This window comes from Nelumbo nucifera, chromosome 6 (genome assembly GCF_055504915.1).
Source record: "Nelumbo nucifera cultivar China Antique chromosome 6, China Antique-T2T, whole genome shotgun sequence".
Taxonomy (NCBI): Eukaryota; Viridiplantae; Streptophyta; class Magnoliopsida; order Proteales; family Nelumbonaceae; genus Nelumbo; species Nelumbo nucifera.
Window position 1 is genome coordinate 55854542 of NC_142654.1, and position 27287 is coordinate 55881828.

Sequence of the window (27287 nt, forward strand, 5' to 3'; positions counted from 1 at the left end):
TTGTGTCCAATTTTTACCTGATTATGATTCTAAAACCGGTCTTTGCATCATATTCTGATCGATACCTAACTGTAATTTATTTATGGATGGAATTAAACTTAAGATCATATATCCGGAACAAGATGGATCCACTCCAGATTTTACAAATTATATGCTCTTTCCATTTCAATGGTATTTTAATTTTGATGCCATCTCATTCTTGATTTGACCAATCAACCTTGCCCGGCAGAAGGTGCAACTCGTTTATTTATTCAGCCAGTACTCCGTTTAGCAAAGAGAGCTTTATCTTTCTGTAATTCAAGTAACAATCACGGAGTGGTATTCCCACATGTCCTAATAGCTCAAATAGCTTTAAGATAATGCCTAAGAGGTAAGCTATTGGTATTTAAAATCAAAGAAAACAACGTTTGGTAACGTGGGCAGGAAAAGCAAAGAAGCCTCAAGAAAGAGAAACAGAAAGAAAAAAAAAAAAAAAAAATTGATAGAAGTAAAATTTCCGTCGGTTTTCTTTTGTGCGTGGCGCATAAAGGTTTCATTCAGCGAGAAATGGCAACATATATCTCTGGGATTAAAAGAACCCATACGACTTGCATTGCTTGCATTCAGAGAAAATTACCACACTATCACTTTTTTAGGGATATATTTGTTGCAGTGTTGGAAGCTAAAGAACAATGTTACTGTAACAACAACGCGGTAGATTCTCAGTAAAAAAGAAAGACCCAGTTTTGTGATCTGCCCATCCATGTTGACAGGATACCCAGAAGGAAAGTTCTACAGAAAAGAACAGCATTTCAGTATTTGATTAATAAATAATTATGGTTGAAAAATAAAACAGGCTAAGAAAAAGATAAATAACTCAAATTACACCACTTAACTCTAATCTGAATGAATTGGTTGTTTAGTGGAGAGAAATGCAAGGAAGATCGAGAGTAGGATGAAGACTGCAATTATCTGCACCAAAGTATTCTATGCTCAGTTTTGATAAAAAAAGTATTTTATACTCGGTGGATAGTCTTCATTTGAAGTCAGTAGAACAAATAAACAAAAGGGACTCACCGCAACTGAATTATAACTTGGTTTACTCTCAACCATATACGAACTCCTGGTTAAAGACAAAAGGCATTGCCACTAAAATTTTGAAAACAAGAGAAAATAATCACAAAGAACATTTGGAACATCAGCAAACCTTTTGTTCAGCAACCCAGAGTTTCTGCATGTCTTCTGTATTGCTTCTATTCGGCTTAAAGTTTTTGTGGCATTTGGATCATTCTTCTCAACCTGCAATAACCACAAGACAAAATAGCTTAGGCTATTCTATGTCGTAATTATGGCAAAATATGATTTGGAATTTTCTCTTTACCCAAAAATCAAAAAATCATTGATCTACTCATGCACCACTAAAAATGTATATACATGGATATTTCTAAATAATAACTTGAATTCTGAAGAATTAAATCGCATGCTAATGGTCAACAAGAATAAACATCATAGTAATTTTATAGTTTCACTCATTTTTCTTAAACTAGCAAAAATAATTATCCAGATAACCCAAACCCCAAACTAATGGTATAGCAGTAATTTACTGCCATTAAATTCATTATTAAAAAAGCTACCATAAAACACTACAGAGAGTGGGCCTCATGGTTCCAATACAAGTGAACCAGAATGCTTTCATGAGCCAAGGTGGCAGAAAGCTTAAAACCCCTTCAGTAACAGGCACACTTTTGACACAACAAGAGTTGAAACATGGATAAGGGATTTGTCAAGTGAGAATTTCATAACTGCACTTCTGAGAATCAGGTGTGCAGGAGTTAATCATTGGCACTGAGTCCAACCTGTATAATGTCAGACCTAAATTTTGCTGGAGAAAAAAAACCTGGGATCTCTGTGAAAGGTAATGTATAATGTATTAAGCATCAAAAAAGTGTACGCCCCCCAGTACAAAGAGATTCTGTGCATCAATGCCACCGGGTTAGAAAGAGTTGCCAAAAAAATCTATGGGTAGAAAAGGATGACTAAAATATCCAAAAAGTTGCAACAAATAGACAGCCAAGCCCTAATAAAGTCAAAAGATGAATTAACCACAGCTTCAACAGGACTTTTCTTCTGCTCAAAAGTTCTGACTTCTGATATTCCTTTCTAACCATATTACCTACATAACGGCCATGGGAACACTGACCAGACAATTCTGCCCTTCTTATTCATACCAAGAACCTGTCATTCACTGAGAAGACCAACCTATTGAAAGTTATCAACCTAAATATTTTTGTCTCCATATCTGTATTAGAGGGGCAAAACCTTCTATGGATGGGCAGTCCAAACTCTTAAACTGACAAAAACACCCCACGCCTAGCCAAGCAAAAGAAAGTGCTTGTGGAAGGATGATGTGACCATCCAGATTGCCCACCTCAAATGTGACATTGTGGATCTCCTTAAGTCCATATGACTCCTGCAGCACCTGTAAGTTATTATTACTTTTAACGGAACAGATAAATAGCTTCTTTTTGGTTATTGACTGAGAGATTTCTTGAAAATTTCCACAAGGAAAAAGGAAATGTGGTGCTGTGGAACCCTTTCAGGCTACCACAAAACCTACCAATGCATAATACATCAGGTCTTCCAAACCCCTCATTTAAGACTAAGAAACCCCCCCCCCCCCCCCCATATTAAAGAGAGCTTACAAGAATATGTTAGAGTAACCAAGCTGTATGTAAAGCAATTGTAACAATCTTCAATCTTGAAAAAACTATATTATCACAAAAGAAACATTATATGAATAAATTGCAAGCCAAAGTCATTATCATCATCATCCATGCCTTATCCCAACTATATGGGGTTGGCTACATGAATCCTGTTTTCTGAAGCTGTTCTATTTAAAGCCTGTATCCACCATTTAAATTATTAGTGCTTAAATCATTTCTTACTACTTCTACCCATGTTCTTTTTGGTCTACCCCAAGTTTTCCTAGCCCCTTCAATGCATAACAAATCACTTCTTCTAACTGGCACAGTTGGTGGTCTTCTATGCACATGCCCAAACCATCTTAGTCTACTCTCTCTCATTTTTTATCACCTATTGGAGCTACTCATAGATTCCTACCGATAACTTCATTCCTAATCCTATACTTGCTAGTTTTCCACTAAACCATCTTAGCATTCACATTTCTTCCACATTCATTTTCTGGATATATTGTTCCTTGACTGCTCAACACTCTACTCCATACAACGTAGCTGGCCTTACTATTGTTTTATAGAAAAATGGCAAGCCAAAGTATACACAAATTATCTAATATGCAAGAGAACATTGTAACAGAACATCAATATGGTATTATAACAAGGCCAGGTCATGTTGAATCACAAGTCCTTCAAGTCAAAGGCACAAGATGAATTTCATTTATAAATTGAGCAAAGATATTCTACGATTTTGTGTAAAATATAAAATACTCTCTAGTTACTTGTTATACATGCAGTCAATAGAGCAGTTAGATGTATAGTGTTCAATCAGACTAGTAGGCAACCTAGGGCTCCAGATACTCTTCCCTTATCTCAAATGAAAGTATTTGTTGTTATTTTGACACATGCAAACAAGCACATCATAACGTGTTGATTAACTTCAGCTAATGTAGACCACCTGGTAAAACTTAAGCACCATACCTTCATCTTGAGCAAACAAGAAAAATCAAAAAAAGCACCATAGACATCAGACATTGACTTTGTTCGATCAATAACTTTAGCAGTAAGACCTAGAAAAGAACCACAGTGAAAAGGAGAAAATACTAATCAGAAAGAAATAACCCAATGTTATTATGAACATAAGCATGATATTTGCATGTGACAAAAATAACACAAAAATAGCATAACTATTGATAGAGATTTTAGCCCCAAACGAGACCAAAAGTAAGAACTAATAGATCATGGTACAACCAATACTCAACAACCACTTCAAGTAGCTGAGTATTGGTTGAATAGCTATCAACCAAAATAAACAGTTAGCATGGTAAAGTATTATCTTATCAGAGTAACAATTGATGCTACCAATGTAAACCCATATCTAAAGCCAGAAAGGCTCCCTTCACCTCTCATTCACTGATTCACAAACTTAAAAATGAAAGAGGATATGGCTATTTATAGAGGAAAGGCTCCCTTTACAAAAAGAACCCTAATCCTAGCTAGCTACTCAAAAAATCTAATAACATAAAAAAAAGAAAAAACAAAATACGGAAAAACAAATATCTCTTAAACATCTTTACAATACTCTCTTATGAGAATCTTCTTCTAATTCAGGCTTGAAGCATTGGTCTCCACAAAGAAGGGCTTACTTTGGGTATGTGACAAGAGGTTTTGAGTTGAAATTGTCTTATGAAAATAAATTGGGGGGTGGAGGAAATACAGAATCACTTCTCCTCCAGATGGCAACTGGCAAACTTGTGCCTGTCGTGATATTGAATCTGTTTTGTAACAACTTAGCTCATATAAGTGTGCACTATAGAAAGAATCTACTTCGGATAAACCTGATATACATCAAAAAAATCAAAACATAAGTGCTGGCATGTATCTAATCTGACCATGATCTCTGACACTGTCAATCTTCAAAAAGTGAAAGTGGTTTTCTCAAACATCCACCCACACACACACAGAATATTACCTTAATCAATTGCTCTTACATAAAGTGGCTAAAGCAAGTCGACCAATAAAAATGAGAAAACAATGTTTATTGATTTAAGTTCTAACAAATGGGCCTTCCTGTCAAGGTGGTCATTGCTAGCCCAGCCCATCCCAGGCCCATGTAGGCTTTTCTGGGCCTAGCCTTACATGAAGCCCATATATGAGGGGCCTTGCCCAGCTTGGCCCATAATCATGCTGCCACTAAAACAAAAAATTAAAAATTAAAAAGAAAGAATTTATCAAACTGTAATTATGCTATTCTGACCATCTTAGTATTCCGTTAGTTTATGAAAAATTTGTGACCATCCAAGTTGGCAATACTGAACATGTAGAACTGAAGGAAAATTTCACTTTAATGAAATAAATTAACACCAAAAATACTTTTTCCATGACGTAGCATTTTCCATATGCATATAGAGTGTCAAACTCTGTCTAGAACTGCCCAAGTGTCCCAAGTCAAGTTCCAACAATCTTGTCTTGCAACACATTTTGAACTTCAAACCGCCTTACCATCCAAGTCACTCCTTATTCCTTGTTTCATTAATGTTAAGACTATTGTCATATCAAGAAAATGAAAGGAATAAAAAATGAAAAAAAAAGAGCATGAAATTTTATCAGACCAGAATGGTTAATATTGTAAATAAATTTTGTTCTGTATACATCAATAAGACAACAAAAGAATTTCAAAGTACAGCTTTGTTACCACGTCTCATTTTCACAACTCCTTTAAAGACTTCAATGTTGTTATAGCATAATGCTATTGTTCCAATTGCCATAATCTGATACAAATGGCACAGATTTTCAAGTCAGAATCCTGGAAGAAAGCTTCCTCCCAAGTACGTCCCATAACCATTCATTAATAATGGCATAATGATATTGAGTTACTGACATGTTAAGAGATGGAATCAAGAGTATGGAGTTGGACTAGTACCAACCAGTTACTATATCAGAAGTCATAAAGAGCTATAAGAACCAAAAATGAATGAGATACATACTGTTGGCCAACTAAAAAGATCCCAGATGCAACAACTTCGAGAGCTTGAAAAGTGGAAAAGTAGGATACCAAAATATAAATCTAGAATTGTACAAGACATAAATAACAAGTCACTTTCTCTTTATATCATTGATGCCGATCCTAAAGGAATTACGAGACCTATTCCATTTGTGCAACTTAGGATATTAATGATGTTGTTGATTCCTTTTTACCATAGCTTTGCTAATTGTCTGGTCATTCTACATAAGATGAACCCATTTTCATATTTGCAATTAATGCATGAAATCATTACCTTATCAATAAAAAGGGATGCCTGAAATGGAAAATAAATTTATAGAGTTTCATGTGTCAACTTAAATCCCAAATATCTGGAAACTATGGAATATGAAAAGTTAAAGCATCCAAATGACCTAATAATCCAATCAAAAGCATAGCTAGTAACAGCAAGGGACAAGAAAGAAACTTCTGAGTTTTAATCATTAGAAGAAAAATTGCTACTCAAAAATGTATCAGACGAATTTCTAGGGTATCATTTAAACAATCTCATGGGTCTAGAATCAATGATGATAGGGTTTTTGAACCATATGAAGGGTCTATGGTTGATTTACTTGAGAAGTTGGTGGAAGAAAGTAGATCTAGTAATGTCCGCTATAGGAGTAATTTCTATTCTTCCAATTGTTCTCTAACCTTCTCTGCCATATTTGATAAATTTCTTATAAAATGGCTTAGGATATTAAGCATTAAGGTTGTTACTGCGTCTGATACAGGCTGACCTTGACTTAAGATCACATCTCCATCTTCTTCCCGTTTAACAGTATTGAGGATATAATTTCTTTCTGCTTTAGTAAGGTAATTAGCCCACCAACCTTTGAGTTGTCCAGAGAAAGACTCTGCGACGACAGTTGCTATTACCTTTTCATCATTACCAGCCAATTTGCTAGCACTGGCATACATTGCTATGTGGTGTATCATTTCATGAATTTGATATTCAGATTTTCCATCTAAATTCCATTCATAAAAGGCATTCCAATTATATCCCACTTGTGGCTTCACTGGCTCTTCGAACAACAGGTCCACCAGGGTGTGCATATGGTAATAAGGCTTTTTACTTTGATAAGAGAGCTTATTTAGCTTAGCTCTAAACCTTCTATTGATCTATCATCCATAACTGATTCCTGATCTGATTCTTCTGTTAAGAGATTGATGGAATGGGAGTCTGAGGATTTTGAGGTTCCCTCTTTTCCCACTTTGAAGGGGATACTAATTTGGCAACCATCTCATTATAAGTTACCTTTGACAGATCTACTGGTGTTGTTTTGAGTTTCATATTGTTCGGAAAGCTTGGCACCGCGACCATGGGTCTTTCTTTAATTATTGTTCTAGATTTAGAAATTTCTAATGAGCTTGGTAAAGATTCTATTCTATTGGTTTGTTTGCCTAAAACATTAAGGCATACATTGGTATAATTATTTTGTTCTATAATTTGAGCACAATGTTCCAGACTAATATTTTCATATTCTTTTATTGTGGTAGAATTTTTTATTAGGCTGGCTATCAGCTCGTCCTTTCCTATCTTTATTGCTTCTAATGGTGGATGGATTGATTCCACGATTTTTCCTATTGCTGCTGTCTTCTAGGCTTTAGACAGTTTTTCTGTGACACAAAGTTCTACTTCTTCAATGGAAGGTTTTATGTTTTTGAATTGCTTTTGTTGTGAAAATCAATCCCAAAATGGAACGTTTTCTTTGTTTTATCATGTCATCATACCATAATTTCCTAATACGGTCTCTTTCTGTTTTAGAGAAAGTTTTAAAGAACCATTATTTTTTTATGAGTTGCGCATTAAAATCCAACCTTATAAGGTCTTTATCTATTTGGAATTCTTCCTCTAATTCCATCATGTTTATTTCAAAGTTTGCCTCTGTATTGACCCTGGCTAGTGGGGTGGAAATACCAGTCATCTCCATTGTCTCCATATCCTAATCCTCTTTTAATCCTTTAGTTGTACTGTTCGCTATTACTGTTCACTGTTCACTGTTATACTATTTTGGTATCAGAGCCAATGATCCCAAACCCTCCATCCTTGTTTGACAGACCAAATTTGTTAAAATCTTGAACCTATTTCCACCCCACTTAGACCTTTGTCTACTAGTAAGCATCCGAGAACCTTTGGCTAGAACCCAAAGACTATAGCTTCTTCAAAGATATCATTGGGCTAGAACCCCAATTGGACAGACTAGACATCTTCCAGTTTTACCAAGGCTAGAACCCTTGAGCCAAGGTCGAAATCGCATTGTAGGCTAAAGTGTTTAAGGCCGTCTTAGTTGACTTACCGTATTTGGTGAAGTACAAGGATAAGATGAAGTTATTTAAGACTCCCTCTAGCTTAGGCAACGATTCTGAAGAAAGTAGTGGTAGTTCATCCTTGATCAAATCCCTATCGATAAAATACATAGAAGAAGTAAATTATGATAATATAGAAAAATCTCTGCACAATTGGACTATTCCAAAAATTGCACCATCTGAGATCTATAAGAAAGGAATATTTAATTTAAGAACAGACCTAAATGTTAGGACTGTAGAGAGAACTATAGCACTATGGAATGAATCAGAAACCTTCTCTCTCATAGACAAGAAAGTAATAGAAGTCTACAAGAAGAGATCTAACTGCAATTTTATACATTTTGGCCTAATACAAGTAGCCATAAAACCATTAACCAGATTGGGACTACGAATAGTTGCTTTAGCCTGTTTGACAGATTCCAGACATAATAAATTCAATGACTCTTTATAAGGAGTCATAGAAGGAAGTCTCCACCAAGGACCTATCTACTTCAATGCTTTCCCAAGCTTTTCAGTATCACTAATGGATCCAGGGACACATGAAGCCTTAACCCTTAGGCTTCAGACCCAGAGTTTCGACATGAAACCAGGACCGGAGAATATAGCGTTAGTCTATAGGGTCTATTTTAAGACCATGAATACTATTTGTCCTAATACTAGGATAACCGGAACTAGGGGAACAACTACACTATTCCAGACCAACGCTAGGAATAATGTTACAATTCCTAGGCAAATTACTTGGAAAGAAGTAAAGTTGTCGGATAGTTGGTCCATCTCTAAAGCTGAGACTCCCCGACCCAGTGAATCCATTGAACTAGCATCTATATTCAGTGAACAAGATGGATTTGTAGAATTAAGGTTTAGGAGAGCCTCAACCTCTTCAAGGCCTTCGTACTCCGAACCAGTGGACTTAAGATCTTCTTATTCTAGAAGATCGATAGATTTAACAGAATCTGCACGTCCTCCCCCAGGTATTATTTATGCCACCTATGAAACACCCGTAGATAATATCTCATCCTCGGATTATCATACAATCCAAAAGGGAAGCCAGTCGATAAAGTCTTATGAGCCTACAGAGGCAGACTTTGAAATAAACATGATGTAATTAGAGGAAGAATTCCAAATAGATAAAGACCTTATCAGGTTAGATTTTAATGCACAACCCATAAAAAAACAATGGTTCTTTAAAACTTTCTCTAAAACAAAAAAAAGACTGTATTAGGAAATTATGGTATGATGACATGATAAAACTAAAAGAAAACGTTCCATTTTGGGATTGGTTTTTACAACAAAAGCAATTCAAAAACATAAAACCTCCCATTGAAGAACTAGAACTTTGTGTCACAGAAAACTTTGTGTCACAAAAGAACTAGAACTCTCTCTCTCTCTCTCTCTCTCTCTCTCTCTCATTCCGGGCCACACAAGTCACTCTATAAATAGATGTATTCTCTTCCTTTTGAAGCTAATGAATGAATGAGTATTTCTTTTGAGCAAGTTTTCTGTATGGAGTGATTCCTACTCTCTCTCTCTCTCTCTCTCTCTCTCTCTCTCTCTCTCCCTCTCATTTCTGTCTTCTGATAGTTTGTTCTAGCCCTACTGCATCAGTTTTGGTATCAAAGCTAATGGTTAGTCACCATCTTCTCACAAAGTGACCGATTCTATAGGCATAGGGTATCATTTAAACAATCTCATGGGTCTAGAATCAATGATGACAGGGTTTTTAAACCATATGAAGGGTCTATGGTTGATTTACTTGAGAAGTTGGTGGAAGAAAGTAGATCTATTAATGTCCGCTATAGGAGTAAGGTTTTCAAGAATGTTAGAAGAGAAAGGGAAGTGCCCAACTTCAAGGGAAATGAAGACCGAAAAGCATTCTTTGATTGGACTGCTAAACTAGAAGAATATTTCAATTGGCATGATATGTCTGAAAAGCAAACGTTTAGATTTTCACGCATGAAGCTTGCGGGTCATGCTATATATGGAAAGTCAAGAGATGTCATTGACATAAGAGATGTCGTTTCTAGTCTATCTCTTTCTATTTCTAAATATGGAAAGTTAAGAAATCATCATATAATAATCGAGAAATTGCAATAGAAAAGAATAAAAAAGGGAGGTTTGTGATGATTTTGAAATCTTTTCTACTAGGTAATCTATTCTCCTTATGCATGAAGATAATCAATTCAGTCGTTGTGGTCGGACTCTATTATGGGTTTCTAACTACATTCTCCATAGGGCCCTCTTATCTCTTCCTTCTCCAAGCTCAAGTTATGGAATAAGGAACCGATGAGGTATCGGCAACAACTGGTTTTATTATGGGACAGCTCATGATGTTCAAATCGATCTATTATGTGCCTCAGAATCTAGCATTGGGTAGACCTCATACAATAACTGTCCTAGTTCTACCGTATCATATGGTGGAGAATTCTTGAGCAACTAGAAACTAGAGGTGGATTTACCACACAGGCAGAGATGAAGAGGTATCTGCAAGAAAAGTACATTTCAAAATACTTCCAATGATGATCTATATGTGGAGTTGACTAATCTCAAGCAAGGTATGCTATGTGTAGTTCAATATATGCATGAGTTATAATGAATTATATATTAGATGTGGCATTACAGAAAGTGAAAGGCACAAATCAGTTCATTTCATGAATGGACTAATGGGTGATATCAAGAATGAATTGTCTACAATTCAGATTTATGACTTAGACCATGCCTTTGAATTGGTTCTCAAGATAGAGAAGAAGCAGTTGGTTACAACAAAGAATTTGAAGCCAATGAGAAGAAAGTAAAAAGGTGAAGATAAAGAAGATGATTTCTTGCATGTCGATGCCCCCATCCTAGAGCTAAAGTTGTAAATGAGGAATTTCAACCTATAGAAGTTGTAAACATTGAAGATCAAAAGGGTGTGGGCCATGAAAAGATTAGAATTGTTGAAGAATAAACTTCCAACACCCATGGTCAACTTGAGGTTAATGATCAAGAAGAGATAGAAGTGGAGAAAGTTGAAGAAATTCAGGTGCAAGATGCAAATGTGTTGGTTGTAGTAGATGATAGTAAGGAAGTAAGTCTTGACTTTACCTTACAAGTTCAACTAGAACCAGTTCAAGAATTACATGTTGACATAGTACAAGTTCCACCAACATCAATAACGGCAGAAGTTCAATAGTTTGCTGAAGAACCAAGGGGAGCTGAACACATAGAGATGGAGGTTTCTCAACAAGGGGTTGAAGGAAAAGTTCCGCATGTTACAATTGAGATTTTGGATATAAAAGTTCATAGTGATAAGCAAGGGGAAGATTCACCACAAGACAGGCTGATTGATGATGTATATGTTCAAGAAGCTAATGTTTTTGAAAGAAGTTCAAGCTTTCTTTTTTTCTTTTTGATAAATAAATGAACTTTTTATTAATTTGGAAAAATTAGCACATACAAGCAGCCCTTGGAGAGGTGCGAGCTCCAATCTCTCTCCACTAAAGAATTAAACAAAAGTAATAAATTACAGTTGTGCCCAATACAAAACTTCCCTAGCTGCCCCTTGCTTGGCTAGACAGTCCTCCATAGCATTTGCTGATCTCCCCACCCATTGTATTCTTAGGTCCATGTCTCTTGTCGGCACCTTAAACTTTTTGTAATTATGGTGAACAGTATCCCGGGCCATACAAGTCACTCCATAAATAGATGTATTCTCTTCCTTTTGAAGCTAATGAATGAATGAAGAATTCTTTTGAGAAAGTTTGCTGTATGGAGTGATTCCTACAAACCCTATAGTGATTTCTTGGGATCTCTCTCTCTCTCTCATTTCTGTCTTCTGATAATTTGTTCCAGTCCTACTGCATCAGAAGTGCAGTCAAGGTAGAATCAAAAAGGAAGAGAAAAGGAAGAAGAAAAGTAGAAGAAAATGTCTTCCAAGAGAGAAGATTTGAAACTGTTCTCCCTCTCTTGTCGACCCAAGTATATTTAAGTGACAGAAAATGCAGAAATGCCCTCCATAAGTTACATGCAAGAGATAGACTAGAAGTAAAGAAAAAGAGACAGCCTTGCCACACTAGACTTTAACAAGAATATTGTAGGATATTTCTCAATTCTAGTTTTGGACAGTGGTGAACATGTTCAGTCCAATTTAAGACAGATCAGAAATAAACTTGGAAGATCTCATACCTGAGGAATGGCACAAAACCGGAACACAGCAGGATCCCGCAAAGCAGACATATATTTCAGGCAATCTTCCACATGCAACAATGCATTTGTGATCATATCATTTAGACATTCCACTGCTTTAATGGAGTTTTCATCATACTTCAAATCCTGATACATTACCAAAGGAAGCAAACAAAATGGAATATAAATTCATCTTCTGGTAATAGTATTTAATAAGCTCAACTTCTAAACATAGATTGAAATAATTCCAACAGAAAGAGTAAATAATAAAAGTACAAAATGCAAAATTGAGAAGAAACAAAGAAAGTAGACAAACCTCAAGTTTATTGACATATTTACTCCAAATTTGCCGAGGCCAAAACATGCGTGATTTTGGTATCTCATTTATATCTTCCAAGTAGTCTCGAATAATATTTGTTTTCTGCAAATCAATACATGCAAAAGATAAGATGTAAGAATTGGGACTAATAGTTATTATTTTGGTTGAGAAATAACAAGTTACCTGGAGAAAAAGACCCATTGAGTTTGAGAGAGAATCTGGAGCCAAATCTTCCAACTTGGAGGCATAAAAAAGCTTGGATAATCCTAACCCAACAAGCCCTGCTACATAGTGGCAGTACTCATCGTAATCATCAACAGTTTCTACCTGCAAAACAAGAAGAAATAAATTAGAGTCCTGCTTGATATGCAATTTCAACCAATGTTACGTGGACATGGACACAGAAATCAGAACCCAATGCATGTCCATGAGTCTGACTTAGCAAGACAAAAAATGGACTTGCAAACATGCCTATAAAAAATTATATTCTATTAAAATAGACCATAGATTTTCAGTTCCAGAATCATATATCTATAGGAAAGTCTAAAAGTTTATCTTTAATAGTTAGTACTTTTCTATAGGAAAAATGGCATTCATCATGTGCATCAGCTGCTCATTTATGCCAAATAAACAAATAAAAAGAAGAACCTTGTTTAGAAATATCACTCAAGAACATATGGAGTGTTGGAATCTGATACATGTTCAACATGGACAGTAATGTATTCATCAAAAAAAACATGGACAGTAATGCATTTAGGAGAGACCATGCAATACTTTTGACTCTTTTATCTTACACATCTACCTACAACATGGATATACTTGTGCAGTCATTGCAGATGCAGCCCTAAGATAAGGGTGCTTCGAAAAACCTACTAGCTTCAAACTTCATAACTCATCATCATCTAAGCCTTGTCCCAACTAAATGGGATCAGCTGCATCAATCCTGTTCCACTATTCTGTTCTGTTCAGTACCATATCTATTCAAACTTCACAACTATTGAATCTCAAATGTAAGAGTTGCTTCATTAAGTTGCAAATACTTGATGGTATTCTGAGAATTATTTTTTAAAAACTAAAGTATTGTATTAAAGAAACCAAAAGATTACATCCTTTTTTTATCAGAAACCATGAAGAGGAATTTCATTAAATTTGAAGAAAAAGATACAACAAGCAGTTGTGAACAACAAGCATGCCCAATAGAAGACACGCCACCTACAAAAGGCTGGGGAACTAGGGGTAAGGAAGCTGATGGTGGAAGGAGATTCAAAAGCTTGTTGAACCAGACTGAAAAGATTCCCTGGTACTTCAGAAATGAAGTCAAAAAGCCGAGGAGAATTACAAGGGATATGCAGCTAGTATTCCATTCGACCCCAAGGTCAGCCAACAGTCTGGCAGATCAACTAGCAAAGCAAGGGGTTGGCAGATCAACTAGCAAAGCAAGGGGTTGAAAAGAGATTTTTTATGTTTTTTTATGCTTTTTTCTGTTTTCTGTTAATTTGTTTGGGGTAGCCGAGGCTACCTATGATCTGTACTGATTTTCTCCTTTAAATAAAAATTTCATGTTGCTGATCAAAAAAATAGGCACGCCACCCAACCCATATTACAATTTTTCCCAATACATTACCTGTCTTTGAATCCCTTGCTTAGCTAAGTTGTCTGCCAAACTGTCTGTAGATCTTCTAACCCAACACACTTGGATGTTCATGTCTTTTGACAGCCACAGAATCTTCTGAAATCATACCTTATCTGCCAAGTCACTCCCTCTCCTTTTTCCAGCCATCTCACAATTACCTTGGAATCCTCTTCAATAATCAATCTGTCAACTCCCAGTTCTTTGGCCTTCTCTACCCCCTAAGTTGCTGCCAAAAATTCTGCTTTCACCAAATCTCCATGCTCTGCCCCGTGAACCAAAAGTTTACATCAGCCCATGTACATTGAGAAGCTGTACATTGGGAATGTACGATATAGATTCTTTCATATAGATTATCAGACAAAAAGAGATTCAGTGTCAAAAAAGGGTTAAGGAGTACGCCTTCGTATGGTTTCTGTATGTAGAGCCATGAGCATAGAATGCCTTTTAGATTCCTTTTCACCAATGTGAAGTCCAAAATGCTTTTCCACTGCTGCTTAAGCCCTTGCGGCCTCCACCCTTGAAAACGAGCTAGCAGAGATTCTGGTAAGCATCCCTTCACTCCAAAGCAAGATAGAGCCAGCAACATACATGATATGAAAATTTACAGTGGATAAATAAGTGATTTGAGGATTCAGCACATTCTCCACACAAGACACATCTTTCATTATTCATGGTTTATGCCTCTTCTCAATAAGGTATCTGCTGATAAACATCTAATGCAGCTCTCCAGGCAAGAAAAGACACTTTCAATGGTACATATTTAGTCCAAATTTTGGACCAAGGGAACTCGTTCTCTTGGCAGTGAGTAATCTTGGAACACAAAGACTTAACTGTGAAGTGTCCTGACTTTTTCCGAGCCCATTTCTTTCATCTATGCCCAGAATGTTTGTTATTTCATTATGTAATATGACCCAGCAGGTTTGCCATTGGTTGAATTTCCCAAATACTTTAAGGCATTCTGAGATTATTGGGTACAATTTAAATAGATTAAATATCAAGACCATTCCACAAAGAAAGGTTGTCAGGACCAGTACTGCAAACCCCAGTGAGGAAGTTAGAGATCAACCAAAGCAGTTGATCACAACCATCATTAGAGACAAGATGATTGTTATACCCTAAAACTTGACTAAGTTTAATAATGAATAGGAAAATCTGTCTGGAATTGTGAAGCACAAAACAAAAGAACATATACAGAACTGCCCCATGTGAGCAACCCTTGGCAGAGAGGGGTGAAGATGAATATGTGAGATACTATTTAAATTAAGAATGCTTTTCAATATCCAAGAGAAGCATTTCCTTTCTTGTGAGCAACTTAATAATTTTGCCAGCAATAAACGTATGTCACTTGTCTTAAAGAGAGAGGGGTGAAGATGAATATGTGAGATACTATTTAAATTAAGAATGCTTTTCAATATCCAAGAGAAGCATTTCCTTTCTTGTGAGCAACTTAATAATTTTGCCAGCAATAAACGTATGTCACTTGTCTTAAAGAGAGAGGGGTGAAGATGAATATGTGAGATACTATTTAAATTAAGAATGCTTTTCAATATCCAAGAGAAGCATTTCCTTTCTTGTGAGCAACTTAATAATTTTGCCAGCAATAAACGTATGTCACTTGTCTTAAAGGAATCAAACATAGAGTGATGATGTACAAGGACAACAAAATCAATAAAGAACCTATTCATGGAGAATGGGAAATTAAGGATGCTTGTTCAATATCCAAGGGAAAGATCTTTTGCTTGCCAACAAGACAAGAACTCAATTATTTTGTGAGCAACAAGGATGCATTTGATAATATCTTAAAAGTGAAGACTGATGATGCCTGTAGTGTCATGGAGAGGTTACATGGTGTGACACTGCTCCTAATACAAAGCAATGGAATTATTAATCTAAAGTGTTAATACCTCATGTGCTTGGAGACCATGAGGGGTATATATATATATATATATATATATTGATAGATAAAATTCAAATGATTTCATTAGAAGCAAATGATAAAAAGTTTGTTACAAGCATCCCAAAATGAGGCGTGAGGTGCCTCACTCATTGATACAGAAACATCATAAATTTACAATTGGGCCCAGTACAACTGTTCCCTAGTTACCCCTTGTTTAGCTAGAGAATCAGCAAAAGCATTTGCCTCCCTCCCCACCCCAATTGGGCCTAGTACAACTGTATAGTTACCTCCATCTGCTGAGTTAACCATTTGAATTTCTTCAATTCATTTCTGTAAGCCCAGATCACTGAATTTGGGTTTTTTAACCAACCCACCACCACCTTGGAATCTGATGTGGACGCGTATTGAGAGCAGCAGCAGCAATGATCTGGTGTTCTCATCCTATCCAATTCGGCAGCAACAGTCTTATCCATTCAGCAGATTAGATTAGACTATCTTGTTATTCTTATCTTATCTTATTAAGTTAGTAGATTAGATTATCTTATCTTATTAGATTAGGATTAAGAGAGACTTATCTTATTAGATTAGGATTAAGAGAGACTTATCTTATCTTATCAGTCTTATCTTATCAAGATAGAGTTGGAGGTCTCCCTATTCAGCAAGGAGTCTCCCTAAGAGCAGGACTCTTGTAATCTCCTATTTAAGGAGCCACTAATATTGAATAAAGGCATCCAGAATTTCAGTCAAAGAGAAGAGTAAAGGAGAGTTAGGGTGATCTCTTGGACAAATCACCCCTTAGGTCGCCACAATAGGGTCTGCACGAAAAGGGGGGGGGCAAAGGGAAACTAGAGGTTCTCCCCGTGGACCGACCCGTGACGAGATCCTACGCCCGGGCCCATAACAGAATCCCCTTCTATCACCAAATTTTCCAAACCTAACTTTGCAATCTATACACCTTGTAGGGCTGTGTACAATTCTGCCTTTAAAGAGTCGCCATTCCCCACTGGTCCTAAGAAGAGTGCTCTTAAGTTTCCTTGTCTCTGATGACCCCTCCTATTCCAATTGAGCCTAGGTTACCTTGACTACTCCCACCGAAGTTTAATTTTAGAAATCCTTCAACAGGAGGAGCCCAAACCAACCTTGCTTTAACCTTCTGCATTGAGCTAGAAGCCACTAGTGGCCAATTCCTCCAAATATAATCAAATGTGAAATTTTTGAATAGTTCCACTGTTTGTAGCCAGTGTATAACCCTAGTCATTACACACTCCACAATTTGTCGTTTGCTCCTTTCTTTCTCTTGGAAAATTCCGGCATTTCTTTCTTCCCACAAGGTCCACACTACTGTTGCTCTAGTGTACCTCCACATTACTCTTCCCCTCTTCTTCGGTAACACAAAGGTAGATGGGTCAAACAACATTTTTATCTCCGTTGGCATATTCGGATATTCCACCTGCACCCAAACAAAGACAAAAACCAATCCCATATATCTTTAGCAAATGAACAGGAAATTAGTAAATGGTAACAAGATTCACCATTAGATTTGCATAGAGTGCACCAATTCGGGGAAATACACAGAAACGACCTCTTCTTTTGCAAATAATCTAGACTGTTAATTTTCCCAAGAGCCACTTCCCAACAGAAGACCTGAATTTTAGGGGGAATCAACGGAAACCACACTTCTTTCCAAGGAAAGGACAAAGAGGAAGAGGACTGACAAAGAGCTTTAAAAAAGGAGGCACAAGAAAAGGAACCTTTAGAACTTGGGAACCAAATTCTTCTATCTAGACAAGAAAGCTCTGAGCAAACACTATCAAGGAGAAGGAGAAGGTCTGACAGACAAGTTGCTTCCTCATCCCTCAAACCCCTACGAAATCCAAGATCCCAATTAAGACTCAAAGGCAAAGAAGAAAGAACCAAAAAAATTGAAATGACCTTATTTTTATACAACGAAATAGAATACAAAGAAGGAAAAACCTCCTTTAAAGGCCGGTCACCAAACCAAGTGTCCTCCAATAAACGAATTAAATTCTCTGAGCCAACATCATACCTGATGTACCTGAGAAACTAAGGGAGGAGGCTATGAATTGCTTTTCAAGGTGCTGCCAAGGTAGCCCTACGCGATACACCAGCGTCCCAGCCATTCTCCAATCTACCATGTATACTTGCCACTACTTCAACCCACAAACTTTCTCTCTCAAGAGGCCATCTCCATAACCATTTCCCTAATAGAGCTGTATTCTTCTTCCTTACATTCCCTAGACCTAAACCACCTTCTTCCTTTCTTTTACACACAACCTCCCACTTTATTAAGTGAGCATGAGGGGTATATCCATAGCACTAAAAGGAATAGGAAGAATACTAATCATGATGTCCATTCTAACCATCAATTACTGATAGAATACAAATTGGTATACTTTTTTTTTATTTCTTTTGAAGGGCTACACAATGGGGGGTAGACCATCCCCCAACCCATAACCCCCCCCCCCCCCAAATCCAGGTGCAAGCAGGATTCGATCCCAAGTCTCTGCTACGACTAGCAGGAGACCTACCAACCAGCTAGTTGGTACCTTTGCTACAAATTGATATACTTCACAAGATTGACAGTGAAGCCAGTGAAAAGGGGACTAAGTTGTACCATATGATAAGGTGGTTCGAAATAATATCCATAACCACAACCTTTTAAAATGAAAATTTGTTAAGTCATCAATTTGAGATATTCAAGTACTAGGGTTTTAATCACTGAAATTTGGGTAAGTTAAGACCTTTATTTTACCAGTGGAGAGTTATAACCAAAATAACTTGCAAGTCATCAGTTTGGGATGTGAGGAGTTATCTGGTACAGGTTGACAGATTCTAGAAAAGCTAAGGAAATATTAAAAAGGGCGGACATTGAAGCAACAAGAGATCTGAGGATTCACACAATATAGCAAAGTATATGGACCTTGATAGGGTGCAATGGGAAAACGGTATTTCTGTAGCTAACTCCAAATAATTGTGAAAAGGCTTTATTGAATTGGGTTGAATTGATTAGGATTTTCTTTAGGTAATTCTTTGGTGGTCAAAGTGTTGCAAAAGTTCTGAAGCAAGTCTTGGATATAATAAGTTAATTTTTTATCAGTAATGTAACTGTATCATATTAAAATGAGAGGAAATATATGCATTCTACAAGATATAACCAGAAGGGAGAGGAGGTAAAAAAAATGTGAAGGATAAGCCTCAACCCCAAGATTGAGGGAAGCCAAAACACCTCAAGGAAAAAAACAATCTAGACATGGATGTATCAAAGCACAGAAGAAAAGAACCACCCAAAAATAAAGACCACCTAGAGAACCCCCAAATGGTAGCATCACTCACAAAGACCAAGAAAATACTAACCAATACCCAAAACCCGTTCATCCTAACAACTCAATTCAAGAACCTTCCTGGATCATCTAGTACTGCCTTAAGAAAGACCCCAGACATTCAAATTATTGAGCAGCAGAATTTCCCATCTACACCCTCTCCCTCCCTTTGTTTGCATTGCCTTTACCCCATCTTACCTTTGACGCCTTTCATCCTTTTCTTGAAACTGATTCTTCCAAATTCTCCCATGGCAATATGGTTACCCATGTTTCTACACTGTCCTCTTCCATATTGTCAGTAGCTTCCATAATTTGTTCCTTCCCCTCAGTCAAATATTGGATGCTTCTAAATTGTTAGCTTGATCCAGCTGCCCTATATCATCTAACATCTTAAAATATCGTGCAGCTCTTGCATCTTCCCCAAGAAAAGAACCCCAACATTTTTGCTAAATGCCACCTGTTGATGTCCCAGATTCTCTTTCCTAGTGTCTATTCTTCTAATCCTGTGAACACTATATCTGGTAGAAACCAAGGTTTTGTCAGCTAACTACATGTCTAGTTAATTAAATTACTAGATAACTCTTAAAGTTTAAATTCCTCTCTGGGAACTGCTAGTGACCATATAACTTCCAATTTAATTAGCAAAATCCATTGTGAATTCTGATAGCAAATCTACTTATTCAGGTAGACCATGTCTACCTCATTGAAATCATTGAAAGCAAGAATTACAATGTCATAAAATTATCAACCAAAGCAACAGAAAAAAATATCCTTTTAATATATGCATCCCTTATGGTTAAATTTTACAAGCTGTGTTACAAGTACATTACAAACCTCCTTGCATATAAATTTTGCCATTCCTGCACCCATCCTTTTGGTGATATCTTCAATTGCCTCTTGATAACTGCAGAGTCATTCAAACAGAAATAAAAATTATTATATAACTAATGCAGGAGCTGAAGAATCAAATTTGGAATTTTCTTAAATTTTCTATATTTTTGTATATTTGGGCATATCGGTATTTTTGTCATTTTAACTAGTCCTGTGTGGGGCCTAGGCTACATCATCTTGTTCATCTAGTTTAGTAGGGCTATTGTGTTTCTTGGTGCACAAGACAAGGAGTGGCATTTTTGTAACTATGGTGAACAGTTTTCCGGGCCACACAAGCCACTCTATAAATTGTCTTCTCTTCCTTTTGAAGCTAATGAATGAATGAAGATTTCTTTAGAGCTCTTGGTATCAGAGCTAATAGTTAGTCACCATGTTTTCACAAAGTGACCAATTCAATGGGCCTAGGTATCATTTAAACAATCTCATGGGTTTAGAATCAATGATGATAGGGTTTTTGAACCATATGAAAGGTCTATGGTTGATTTACTTGAGAAATTGGTGGAAGAAAGTAGATCTAGTAATGTCGGCTATAGGAGTAAGGTTTTCAAGAATGTTAGAAGAGAAAGGGAAGTGCTTAATTTCAAGGGAGATGAAGACTGCCAAGCATTCTTTGATTGGAATGCTATACTAGAAGATTATTTCGATTGGAAAGACATCTCTGAAAAACAAAGATTTAAATTTGCACGCATGAAGCTCGTGGGTATTGCTAAAGTATGGTGGAGAACTCTTGAGCAGTGAATAGAAAATAGAAGTGAATATCCTATTACCACATGGGCAGAGATGAAGAGGTATCTGCAAGAAAAGTACATTTCAAAATACTTCCAATGATGATCTATATGTGGAGTTGACTAATCTCAAGCAAGGTATGCTATGTGTAGTTCAATATATGCATGAGTTATAATGAATTATATATTAGATGTGGCATTATAGAAAGTGAAAGGCACAAATCAGTTCATTTCATGAATGGACCATGCCTTTGAATGAATTGTCTACAATTCAGATTTATGACTTAGACCATGCCTTTGAATTGGTTCTCAAGATAGAGAAGAAGTAGTTGGTTACAATAAAGAATTTGAAGCCAATGAGAAGAAAGTAAAAAGGTGAAGATAAAGAAGATGATATCTTGCATGTCGATGCCCCCATCCTAGAGCTAAAGTTGTGAATGAGGAATTTCAACCTATAGAAGTTGTAAACATTGAAGATCAAAAGGGTGTGGGCCAAGAAAAGATTAGAATTGTTGAAGAACAAACTTCCAACACCCATGGTCAACTTGAGGTTAATGATCAAGAAGAGATAGAAGTGGAGAAAGTTGAAGAAATTCAGGTGCAAGATGCAAATGTGTTGGTTGTAGTAGATGATAGTAAGGAAGTAAGTCTTGACTTTACCTTACAAGTTCAACTAGAACCAGTTCAAGAATTACAAGTTGACATAGTACAAGTTCCACCAACATCAACAACGGCAGAAGTTCAATAGTTTGTTGAAGAACCAAGGGGAGCTGAACACATAGACATGGAGATTTCTCAACTAGAGATTGAAGGAAAAGTTCCAAATGCTGCAGTTGAGATTTTGGATATGAAAGTTCATAGGGATAAGCAAGGGGAAGATTCATCACAAGATAGGCTGATTGGTGATGTAAGTGGTCAAGAAGCTAATGTTATTGATTATTTAACAATGAAGGTTATGGAAGGTAGTATTTCAGACATACATTGCTTTCAAGATCCGTTTATAGCTATGTGTTTGACATCTACTCTACAGTCCAAGTATGTTGAAGTAGCTATTGGAATTACTACTCCATTTGTCATTGAGGTACATCAACTTTTCATCCTCAAGTTCTTCAAAACTCAAGGACAAGTTTTTTTTGAACCAGGGGAAAATAATGCAGGAGCTGAAGAATTAAATTTGGAATTTTCTTAAATTTTCTGTATTTTTGTATATTTGGATAGTATGGGTATTTTCGTCATTTTAACTAGTCCTGTGTGAGGCCTGGGCTATAACATCTTGCTCATATAGTTTAGTAGGGCTATCTTTCAATTTTCAGTTTATTTGCATTATTAGATAGAAAGTTATTGTGTTTCTTGATGTATAAGACAAGGAGTGGCATTCTTGTAATTATGGTGAACAGTATTCCCGGCCACGCAAGTCACTCTATAAATAGATGTATTCTCTTCCTTTAGAAGCTAACAAATGAATGAATATTTCTTTAGAGCTCTCTTGCAAGTTTGCTGTATGGAATGATTCCTACAAACCCTAAAGTGATTCTAGGACCCTTGGAGACTTGGAGTGATTCCTTGGGATTTCTCTCTCTTTTCTCTTCCTCTACCCTTTCTCCCCTCTCTCTCTCTCTCTCTCTTCCTCTCTTTCTGTCTTGTGATAGTTTGTTCCAGCCCTACTGCATCAGTAACTAAAACCAAAAAAAGAAAAAAGATATGTGAGTTTAATTAATAGAATAAAAAAGGAAATGTATTAGAAAGATTGTGGAATGACAAGAAAAGTCCTTCTGCCAGCAGTCAACAATTTAGAATATTAGATTGTTACATATATTTAAGAGCCTAGTCAAGTGAAGCAAGCTTTAATAATTGACATTATTCCCACTAGCTTGCTGAAACTAATCCCTCTAACAGTTGAGAGAAAAATTTTTTTTCCTTTTTCTTAGAAAAGCCACTCCTCTTTCCTTTCCTTTTCTCTTTTAGTCTTTAGTTACTCATTGGGAAAAAAGAATATATGTGTGTGTGATATAGATTAGGGATAACATCACTCCCTACCCCTAGGTTTATTGTTAATAGATTGCATTTGAACAGGAGTTTAACTCCCACCCTCTGGAAAATAACATACAAAAATATTATGTACATGCGTACACAATATAAATTCCACCATGTGATTTTCTTTCTTCATCAGATTCCTCAACCTTTTACTTACCAAAATCTAAACATGAAGCTTCTATTGAGTTTCTTTCCAAGCCTAAATTTATATTCTAGAATCATTTCATACAAATTCTAAAAGAAAATCTCTAATCAGTTAGAAACAAACATATGAACTTGATCAGTTCACATGAGCAATGAATATGCGGACAATTGGAATGGATACTAATATCTGTATATGCTCCACAAGAATGTATTTCAGTATTGACCTTCTCCCAAGCTCTAGAAAAGCAGTTGAAACAAGATGAAACTGGTCCATTAGAACTTTGTAGTCCTTTGTACCACCTAAACATAAAACCATCACCATGATTAGTATGTGCCAACACCATGTACCCCTGCTTCTTTGAATAATTTCTAGGAGTATCTTTTTACTCATACTAATAAGTTCTTTAATCTAATTGCTGACCCAAAAAGAAAAAAGAAAAAGAAAGGGAAAAAAGATTTTACATATGATGAGAACAAGATTCAATAATATGTAATTCAGGGAAGACAACAAAAAGAAATAGAATAAAAAGGAAACACTACAACAAGTTTTTTCAAACACTCACATGAGAAATGCCAGTCACCATCATATATATGTTGATGAAAATTTTTCAGAATAGGTACTTTGATATCAGAAGCTATGCTTGTATCATCCTCTGCAAACCAACAACCAAGTTACAGAATTAGGTGGAAAGGTACACATTATTCAAACAGTACTATATGTCAGAGAAACAAACAAAAAATAGAAAACAATCACAAAACTGCAAGCATTACTTCATCATATGAATCTAGTCGAGCTATAAATTCATAGTTTCAGATATTTTGAAATGAAACCAGTTTATAAGCAGAGGCCCCATATATCTATCTATCTATCTATCTATCTATCTATCTATCTATCTATCTATCTATCTATCTATCTATATATATAAAGAGATTTAATTCAGCATAATTGGCAATATTAAACAATCAAGTTGCACATCTGTTAATCTGTTGGTATATTAACAAGATCGATTGATATAAAGAGATTTAATTCAGCATAATTGGCAATATTAAACAATCAAGTTGCACATCTGTTAATCTGTTGGTATATTAACAAGATCGATTCCTTGATCTCATGCTGACAAAGTAGCAATGCCCCCCCCCAAATCCCCCAGTGAATATCTCATTAAGCTTAACTTTGATTGGTGTTTCCTTGATAATCTTAGGCCTTTTGGGATTAGAATGTATGGAGACAGTAGTGGAGATTTGATATTGGCTACTCTGGTTCTGTGGGTGATAAAGATTCAGGAAGAGAGCAGCTACTATCCCTCCTATAGGATCTTCTATCCATGGACTCTGATGCCTGATGACTCTGGATGATTCCTAGATAGTTGCTGAATCAACTTGGACAGATGACCAAATTACTCGTGGGTCTGTGGAACACTGGACCATCTCTTTAGGATGGTGAGATCATTGGGAGTCAAGCCAAACTCCTTGTTCAACTGGACCCTTAGATTTTCTTTTTTTTTTTTCTGAGAAAAGGTAAGGTGTTGTATTGATATCCACTATTAAAATACAAGTGTGAGCCTTATAGGCACCATGTACAACCAGGAACTATACATCTCTAGGGCCAAAAAAATCACACCCCTGCCAATAGAGGATGGCTCAGTTGGTATGTTAGGTGGTTCGATCCAGCATAGATGCGGATTTGATTCCCACAACCACCAACAGGAAGGGGGGTTATTAGTGATGTGTGTCACCAAAAAAAAATCATGCCCCTAAATCAAAACCCAAGACCCCTTCCAAAGGGAAATACTCCAGTGAAGCTTTACATACTAGCAAAATAAAATACTGGGTTCAAAAAACTGATGACGAGGTAGACTTCTGAACTGCTCATGGACAAACAATCAAGAGTGTATAGTTGTTGTAGCCCAATGCAACACTAACACATCATCATCAGAGCTCCTCTTGGACTCAAAAACACTATAGTTCCCTTCCAAATAATCCAGCTGATTACTAGGGGAATCATACCCACAGATCTTTACCCCTCATGTTCAGCCCCACCGGCTTCCAAACTTTTAGCACGTCGCACAAACTCCTTGGAAGACACCAGCTGACATTAAGAAGCTTACATAAATGGTTGAAAAGCAAAACCATGACCCTACAATTCAGGATCAAATGATCCACTGATTCTTCTACCTGACCGCACATTGAACATTCCAGATATTCCAACCCCATGCCCCTTCTAGCTAGCTGGACATTAGTTAGCCACTTCCCATTCACAGCAGATCGCACCAAGAAGCAACTTTAGTAGGGGCAAGAGAAAACCAAATCTCCTTCCATAGAATTTTTTTTTTATTATTTTGATCAATAACCTTCAGCAGAAAATTAGACTCCCTCCCTTCAGAGAGGTTCTTGTAGAAAAACTTGACTGTAAGTTTTCCATCCTCAAACCACTTCCAAATTCTTTTATCAGACTGGTTAGGGGGATGTTTATACTCTTGAAGCTGTAGCAGCAATCCAGTCAAGTCTTCAATCTCCCAATCATTCAACTACCTCCTGAACCTTGGGCACCATAATCCTTCTCTGCTCATCCCAAGGGTCAGCCACCTGGTACTCCTGTCTTCTGCCACTAAAAGTAGGGATGCATATTTGCCAATTCAACTGGACCCTTGGATTTACCAACTCAGGGACACATGTTTGCTAGAGGGGGTGAGGAAACAATCATTGCATCAGGATTCCTCTGTACTGAAATAAGGTCAATGATCTGTACCTCATGTATTTCTTGTATTTGGAGCCTATTTGTTTTCCCTTTTGGTTTGAGATCCTCTTTCTTTTTTTTTTTTTTTTCTTTTACCTTTCTGCTCTTATTCATAAATTTTTTGTTGCAGATCAAATGAAAAGAATCGAGCATGCCACATCTAACAAACCAGAATGAATTATTTAAAAAATAAAAAAAAAGACCATAATAGAGAAGATCACAGCATTTACACAAAGACCAAGAATAATGGAAACTAACCAACAGTATCAAGGGCTCTCAGAACCAAATAGAAAATGCATACCTGAAAAGAGGAAAGAAGAAATCAAATGAAAGGCCTAAGCATTATAAAGGTAGGAACTAATCTAGATAAGAAGAAAATGCAATAAGAAAGAAGAATAATTAAATATATGCTATCCTAGAGATTTTACATCTACGGGAACTAATTCAAAAAGCAAACACACAAAAGAAGAAAAATAACTTCTAGAACAATAATGACAATTAGAGTGCGAGGAGTGAAGTGTAGCTTACAGCGTTGCGGAGCTCAGGACCGAGCTGTTGAATAACAAGAGAAAAGCTGCGAGAAACCTTATGAAGCATCTTATAGCAAAAGCCCCAGTGTGGTTCAGGTGGAATCTGCTTCCCCACGTTCCTTGCAGCCATCTTCAGTTTGAAAAGTGGGTAGATATCATCTGGGTGCTTCAGAACTGTCCCCAAGCTCCCCATTTCTTCCTCGCTTGTGCTTTCAATCGAATCCGGAAGAAAAAAAACCAAAACAGGAAGAGGGAGAAACAAAAGGAAGCACAGAGCAGATCACTTCGCCTTTGCGATGGCCGGCAACTACAATTGGTCTTACAGGGTATAGGAAGAGGGAGAAACAAAAGGAAGCACAGAGAAGATCCCTTCGCCTTTGCGATGGGCAACTGCAATTGGTCTTACAGGGTATGAAAAGAAGAACGAAGTACCATTTTATGGAAGTCTTGAATCTACCAACCCTGGTGAGCTTGGCGTGAGTAGCGCTCTGTGGAGTAAATCCGGATTCATGGCAATGACGATGGCAAACCACAACTGGCTGGAATGGTTAAAAACAAAGAACATGCTTACATAAATCGGATTTGGCCCAACGCGCTTTACACCAACTTTTCACATCACATTGCAGCGCTGCATTGAGAATATCTTCTCATGAATAACAAAATCATGTACGGGAGATATAATCGGTTACAGTGGAAAAACAGCATCCGTTGCTCTCGGCCATCGCTGGACTTTGAATATTGACAAGATGACAGAAATACACTACTTCTCTTTGTTTTTTTAGTGATTTTTGAGTTCCCAGCAGTCGAGGGCACCTAAGTCCTCAACTCAAAGTCCAAGAACTCCAACTAAATCCGGCCCACACTTTTTTTTTTC

At 36.7% G+C, this 27287-nt stretch overlaps 1 protein-coding gene across 2 annotated transcripts; it reads right to left on the minus strand.

The window, feature by feature from the left end:
• Window positions 1–563: 563 nt before the first annotated feature.
• LOC104602023 (squalene synthase 2-like) lies at window positions 564–27287 on the minus strand. 2 transcript variants are annotated; one of them, XM_010265563.3, is made up of 14 exons: window positions 26412–27287; window positions 26142–26184; window positions 23710–23799; window positions 23371–23446; window positions 20187–20256; window positions 12665–12808; window positions 12479–12583; window positions 12163–12309; window positions 5368–5443; window positions 3654–3742; window positions 1187–1278; window positions 1057–1102; window positions 876–951; window positions 564–771 (listed from the first exon to the last, which is right to left on the minus strand). In XM_010265563.3, exons 1-13 carry the CDS (start codon window positions 26604–26606, stop codon window positions 877–879), a joined length of 1248 nt encoding a protein of 415 aa, XP_010263865.1. In that variant the 5' UTR covers window positions 26607–27287; the 3' UTR covers window positions 564–771; window position 876. The 2 variants fall into 2 exon arrangements, with proteins under 2 accessions (XP_010263865.1, XP_088745805.1); XM_088889679.1 differs by lacking the exons at window positions 3654–3742; window positions 5368–5443.